Source organism: Nerophis ophidion, linkage group LG26, assembly GCF_033978795.1.
Source record: "Nerophis ophidion isolate RoL-2023_Sa linkage group LG26, RoL_Noph_v1.0, whole genome shotgun sequence".
In the NCBI taxonomy this organism is placed as follows: Eukaryota; Metazoa; Chordata; class Actinopteri; order Syngnathiformes; family Syngnathidae; genus Nerophis; species Nerophis ophidion.
This window is the reverse complement of record NC_084636.1, coordinates 32,756,461-32,763,960: the sequence shown is the minus strand read 5'-3', so window position 1 is coordinate 32,763,960 and position 7,500 is coordinate 32,756,461. Positions and strand designations below refer to the sequence as shown.

Genomic DNA, 7,500 nt, shown 5'->3' with positions numbered 1-7,500 from the left:
AAATATAAAAATAAAATAATTATAAGATATAAAAAAATAAAATAATGAAGGTTAAAATACTATAATAAAAATATAATAAATATGATGTAAGTAAACAAATAATGTAAATCTTTAAAATTTAAAAATAAAATTGTGAATAAATTATCAGAATATTATCATAATTACTACTAAAAATTAAAATGAAACAATTATAATTAAAATCTAAAAAAAAACCTAATCATAATAAAATATAAAAATAAGATAATAAAGGTTAAAATTCTATAATACAGATTTGATAAATATAAAGTATCCAAATGATGTAATGATAATTATCAAATAACTATAAAAATGAAAAATGTATCATTAAAAATATAAAAATAAAACAATGATATTAATTGGGTATAAAATAATTATAATTAAAGTATAGAGGTATAAAGTTGGGCATGTTTTTTTTTAATGATAATGTAAAAACAAATTATGAAAAAAAAGATATTTTAGTAAATGGTCAACAAAATAAAGTCCACTGTTTAATTATGTTGGAATCATGAAACAATGTGAAGATGCCCAGGTTGGTGCGTGGTGCTGGTCCACTACTTGTGCTTCCTGACCTTTGTCTTGTGGCGCCTGCAGGACCTGCTGGTCCACGTCCGAGACATCAGCCACCCTGAGACCACCAACCAGAAGGCCAACGTCCTGAACGTCTTGAAGAACCTGCAAGTCCCCGAGAGCCTCCTGAGCTCCATGATGGAAGTCCACAACAAGATAGACCTGGTCCACAAGTAAGAACCTGCCCTGGGTCTTCACGTAGCACTTATAGCACCGATGCACGTCAAATCAAGCAGTGTCATATTTCGACACCTATGTTGCGCGTGATGACTCGGTACCGGCTCAAACACTTGGCGAGGAAACAGGCGTACTGGTAGCGGACCGCCTCTAGGTCATGTTGTCATTTTCCATGCCAACAAAGCAAGCACGCCTGATAGTAAACCCTCAAAAGAAAGGCAATGTGCTAACTCGATGCTAATTGCCGTATACATGCTAATGGTTAGCATTAGTGATTGCACATGGCCATTTTAACACCTCCAAAGAACTACAACTAAGATACACGTTATAATCAAAAAGTAATAAGTGCGATACTTAAAGTAGAAACACTTTGTAGGGCGCTACAAGACATTCAAATTAATGGTAAAGACTACAATTTCACATAAGATATTTATTTTATTTATGTATTTAACGTTAGCATGCATCAATTACCAAAACATGAATGGAAGTATATACCTACAAAATTAGTCCCAAAAAAATGTTAGCATGCTAACATTAGCATGCATTAAAAACCAAAATATGACTGTATACCTGTAAAATTAGCATAATAAAGGTAGCATGCTAACATTGGCATGCATCAATTACCAAAATATGAGGTGTAAACCTACAAAATTTGTCCCAAAAAATGTTAGCATGCTAATGTTAGCATGCATCAAATACCAAAATATGACTGAGGTGTATACCTGCAAAATTAGCCCAAAAAAGCTAGCATGCTAATGTTAGCAGGCATCAATGATCAAAATATGACTGAGGTGTATACCTGCAAAATTACCATAATAAAGCTAGCATGGTAACATTAGCATGCATCAAATACCAAAATATGACTAAGGAGTATAACTGCAAAAGTAGTCCCAAAAAATGTTAGCATGCTAACATTGGCATGCATCAAATACCAAAATATGACTGAGGTGTTAACCTACAAAATTTGTCCCAAAAAATGTTAGCATGCTAATGTTAGCACGCATCAAATACCAAAATATGACTGAGGTGTATACCTGCAAAATTAGCCAAAAAAAGATAGCATGCTAATGTTAGTAGGCATCAATTCGCAAAATATGACTGAGGTGTATACCTGCAAAATTAACATAATAAAGCTAGCATGGTAACATTAGCATGCATTAAAAACCAAAATATGACTGTGTATACCTGTAAAATTAGCATTATAAAGGTAGCATGCTAACATTGGCATGTATCAATTACCAAAATATGAGGTGTAAACCTACAAAATTTGTCCCAAAAAATGTTAGCATGCTAATGTTAGCATGCATCAAATACCAAAATATGACTGAGGTGTATACCTGCAAAATTAGCCCAAAAAAGCTAGCATGCTAATGTTAGCAGGCATCAATTAGCAAAATATGACTGAGGTGTATACCTGCAAAATTACCATAATAAAGCTAGCATGGTACCATTAGCATGCATTAAAAACCAAAATATGACTGTGTATACCTGTAAAATTAGCATTATAAAAGTAGCATGCTAACATTGGCATGTATCAATTACCAAAATATGAGGTGTAAACCTACAAAATTTGTCCCAAAAAATGTTAGCATGCTAATGTTAGCATGCATCAAATACCAAAATATGACTGAGGTGTATACCTGCAAAATTAGCAAAAAAAAGCTAGCATGCTAATGTTAGCAGGCATCAATGATCAAAATATGACTGAGGTGTATACCTGCAAAATTACCATAATAAAGCTAGCATGGTAACATTAGCATGCATCAAATACCAAAATATGACTAAGGAGTATACCTGCAAAAGTAGTCCCAAAAAATGTTAGCATGCTAACATTGGCATGCATCAAATACCAAAATATGACTGAGGTGTTAACCTACAAAATTTGTCCCAAAAAATGTTAGCATGCTAATGTTAGCACGCATCAAATACCAAAATATGACTGAGGTGTATACCTGCAAAATTAGCCAAAAAAAGCTAGCATGCTAATGTTAGTAGGCATCAATTCGCAAAATATGACTGAGGTGTATACCTGCAAAATTAACATAATAAAGCTAGCATGGTAACATTAGCATGCATTAAAAACCAAAATATGACTGTGTATACCTGTAAAATTAGCATTATAAAGGTAGCATGCTAACATTGGCATGTATCGATTACCAAAATATGAGGTGTAAACCTACAAAATTTGTCCCAAAAAATGTTAGCATGCTAATGTTAGCATGCATCAAATACCAAAATATGACTGAGGTGTATACCTGCAAAATTAGCCCAAAAAAGCTAGCATGCTAATGTTAGCAGGCATCAATTAGCAAAATATGACTGAGGTGTATACCTGCAAAATTACCATAATAAAGCTAGCATGGTACCATTAGCATGCATTAAAAACCAAAATATGACTGTGTATACCTGTAAAATTAGCATTATAAAGGTAGCATGCTAACATTGGCATGTATCAATTACCAAAATATGAGGTGTAAACCTACAAAATTTGTCCCAAAAAATGTTAGCATGCTAATGTTAGCATGCATCAAATACCAAAATATGACTGAGGTGTATACCTGCAAAATTAGCCAAAAAAAGCTAGCATGCTAATGTTAGCAGGCATCAATTAGCAAAATATGACTGAGGTGTATACCTGCAAAATTACCATAATAAAGCTAGCATGGTAACATTAGCATGCATTAAAAACCAAAATATGACTGTGCATACCTGTAAAATTAGCATAATAAAGGTAGCATGCTAACATTGGCATGCATCAATTACCAAAATATGAGGTGTAAACCTACAAAATGTGTCCCAAAAAATGTTAGCATGCTAATGTTAGCATGCATCAAATACCAAAATATGACTGTGTATACCTGTAAAATTAGCATTATAAAGGTAGCATGCTAACATTGGCATGTATCAATTACCAAAATATGAGGTGTAAACCTACAAAATTTGTCCCAAAAAATGTTAGCATGCTAATGTTAGCATGCATCAAATACCAAAATATGACTGAGGTGTATACCTGCAAAAGTAGCCAAAAAAAGCTAGCATGCTAATGTTAGCAGGCATCAATTAGCAAAATATGACTGAGGGGTCTACCTGCAAAATTACCATAATAAAGCTAGCATGGTAACATTAGCATGCATTAAAAACCAAAATATGACTGTGCATACCTGTAAAATTAGCATAATAAAGGTAGCATGCTAACATTGGCATGCATCAATTACCAAAATATGAGGTGTAAACCTACAAAATTTGTCCCAAAAATGTTAGCATGCTAATGTTAGCATGCATCAAATATCAAAATATGACTGAGGTGTATACCTGCAAAATTAGCCCAAAAAAGCTAGCATGCTAATGTTAGCAGGCATCAATTAGCAAAATATGACTGAGGTGTATACCTGCAAAATTACCATAATAAAGCTAGCATAGTAACATTAGCATGCATTAAAAACCAAAATATGACTGTGCATACCTGTAAAATTAGCATAATAAAGGTAGCATGCTAACATTGGCATGCATCAATTACCAAAATATGAGGTGTAAACCTACAAAATGTGTCCCAAAAAATGTTAGCATGCTAATGTTAGCATGCATCAAATACCAAAATATGACTGAGATGTATACCTGCAAAATTAGCAAAAAAAAAGCTAGCATGCTAATGTTAGCAGGCATCAATTAGCAAAATATGACTGAGGTGTATACCTGCAAAATTACCATAATAAAGCTAGCATGGTAACATTAGCATGCATTAAAAACCAAAATATGACTGTGCATACCTGTAAAATTAGCATAATAAAGGTAGCATGCTAACATTGGCATGCATCAATTACCAAAATATGAGGTGTAAACCTACAAAATTTGTCCCAAAAAAATGTTAGCATACTAATGTTAGCATGCATCAAATACCACAAAATATGACTGAGCTGTATACCTGCAAAATTACCATAATAAAGCTAGCATGGTAACATTAGCATGCATTAAAAACCAAAATATGACTGTGCATACCTGTAAAATTAGCATAATAAAGGTAGCATGCTAACATTGGCATGCATCAATTACCAAAATATGAGGTGTAAACCTACAAAATGTGTCCCCAAAAATGTTAGCATGCTAATGTAGCATGCATCAAATACCAAAATATGACTGAGGTGTATACCTGCAAAATTACCATAATAAAGCTAGCATGGTAACATTAGCATGCATTAAAAACCAAAATATGACTGTGCATACCTGTAAAATTAGCATAATAAAGGTAGCATGCTAACATTGGCATGCATCAATTACCAAAATATGAGGTGTAAACCTACAAAATTTGTCCCAAAAAAATGTTAGCATACTAATGTTAGCATGCATCAAATACCACAAAATATGACTGAGCTGTATACCTGCAAAATTACCATAATAAAGCTAGCATGGTAACATTAGCATGCATTAAAAACCAAAATATGACTGTGCATACCTGTAAAATTAGCATAATAAAGGTAGCATGCTAACATTGGCATGCATCAATTACCAAAATATGAGGTGTAAACCTACAAAATGTGTCCCCAAAAATGTTAGCATGCTAATGTAGCATGCATCAAATACCAAAATATGACTGAGGTGTATACCTGCAAAATTACCATATTAAAGCTAGCATGGTAACATTAGCATGCATCAAATACCAAAATATGACTAAGGAGTATACCTGCAAAAGTAGTCCCAAAAAATGTTAGCATGCTAACATTGGCATGCATCAAATACCAAAATATGACTGCAAAATTAGCCCCCCAAAAAAGCTAGCATGCTAACGTTAGCATGCTAAAAGCAAGTGAGCGCCGGTGACAGCCAGTCAACATCTAAACATTCTCCAATTAACACACAATGTCTTCGGATTTACTAAAGTCGGCTACAAAAGGTAAACATAGCAGCTACACAACAGCTAAGCACACTAGACCTAGGTCATAATCAATGAACAGCATCACAGTGTAACTTGTCAATAAAAACAAGTATCAAATGATTATAGTTACATATTACTCACACACACGATCTCCCAGCCACTATTAGAAAGTGTCCAGTAACAAACGTGTCTGCATCATTACATCTTTGTGGCTACTTCAACTTAAAGACAGTGCAAGTCTATTCCAGGTGGTCAATAATAAATAGGGATCAGTATCGAATCCAGTACAGTGTTTCCCACAGGTCAGGGGGGGTTATTGATGGGGGGGGGGGGGGCAGTGATGACCAAGAATTAATTTTTTATTAATTAATTTATTTATTTATTTTTGTGGCGGCCGTAATTGTTTCCTGGCGGGCCGCCACAAATAAATGAATGTGTGGGAAACCCTGCAGTACCAACTCACGTAGACGCCAACAGTGCCATGTTTTGCTACCTGGGTTGCCGACTCACTTTGCTCCTGGCCATCACTCCAGCAGCACTGAGAGCGGTACTGGGCCAAACTTTGCAATTGTTCACGCCAAAAAAGAAATTGACTAAATAAAAAAAACAAAAAACGTTTCAACGTAAGTATGGCTCCACTTTTCCAAAAATGCGCTAGCTTGATGCTAATTTACATTGGCTTTGCTATTGACATGCTACTGGTTAGCATTAGCGATTTTGCATGGCGAGTTCAACACCTACAAATGGGTTCATTAAAATTTCAACTAAGATGCACGTTATAATCAAACTGCTGGTGCGTGATAGATATAACACTTACAGTATTGCCACTTTTCAGGGCGCAACAAAAAACTAAACACACCTACTGCCATCTAATGTATTGCCCTCACAACTGTAATTGTAAACGATCCACTTTTACTAAATGTGCTAGCTTGATGCTTATATACATTGGCTTTGCTATTGACATGCTACTGGTTAGCATTAGCGATTTTACATGGCGATTTGAACGCCTCCAAATGTGTTAATGAAAACTTCAACTAAGATGCATGTTACAATCAAACAGCTGGTGCTTAATAGATACAACACTTACAGTATTAACACTTTTTAGGGCGCAGCAAAAAACTAAACTACTATTGACATGCTACTGGTTAGCATTAGCGATTTTACATGGCGATTTCAACACCTCCAAATGTGTTAATGAAAACTTCAACTAAGATGCGCTTTACAATCAAACAGCTGATGCGTTATAAGTATAATACTTACTGTATTAACACTTTTCAGGGCGCAGCAAAAAAACAACTCAACACACCATAAATTCTACAATACTTTCATATGTATTGCCCTTGCAACTGTAATTGACCCAAGAAAAACAAAAAATGCTCCACTTTTAGCGTGATGGTTAGCATTAGCGATTTTACACGGCGATTTCAACACCCCCCGCGACCCCACAAGGGAATAAGCGGTAGAAAATGGATGGATGGATTTCAACACCTCCAAATGTGTTAACTAAAACTTCAATCAAGATGCGTGTTACAATCAAACAGCTGGTGCGCAATAACTACAACACCTACAGAATCAACACTTTGTAGGGCGCAACCCCCCTCCCCCCTCCAAAAAAAACATAAACTGTGCACTACTGCCATCTATCGTCTAGGACTTGCAACTGCAACATCATGTAGAAAATTGGCACCTTTTGAGCGGTGGTATCGATTCCCGTATCGGTTCAAATGTGTGTATCACCGCTAGATATATTTCCCTCCATCCATCCATCTTCTACCGCTTATTCCCTTTCGGGGTCGCGGGGGGCGCTGGCGCCTATCTCAGCTACAATCGGGCGGAAGGCGGGGTACACACTGGACAAGTCGCCACCT

The 7,500-nt window shown here is 35.4% G+C and overlaps 2 protein-coding genes across 4 annotated transcripts in view; one reads left to right on the top strand and one right to left on the bottom strand.

Annotated features, from left to right (window-relative positions):
* Window positions 1-7,500, bottom strand: part of LOC133543404 (uncharacterized) — a 428,419-nt gene that overhangs the window by 68,474 nt on the left and 352,445 nt on the right. The window lies entirely within an intron of this gene.
* Window positions 1-7,500, top strand: part of LOC133543470 (putative GTP-binding protein 6) — a 31,713-nt gene that overhangs the window by 23,464 nt on the left and 749 nt on the right. For both annotated transcript variants that reach the window (XM_061888043.1, XM_061888044.1), the window contains one exon: window positions 610-758. In XM_061888043.1, the coding sequence (XP_061744027.1) occupies window positions 610-758 (149 nt within the window). The remainder of the gene's footprint in view (window positions 1-609; window positions 759-7,500) is intronic.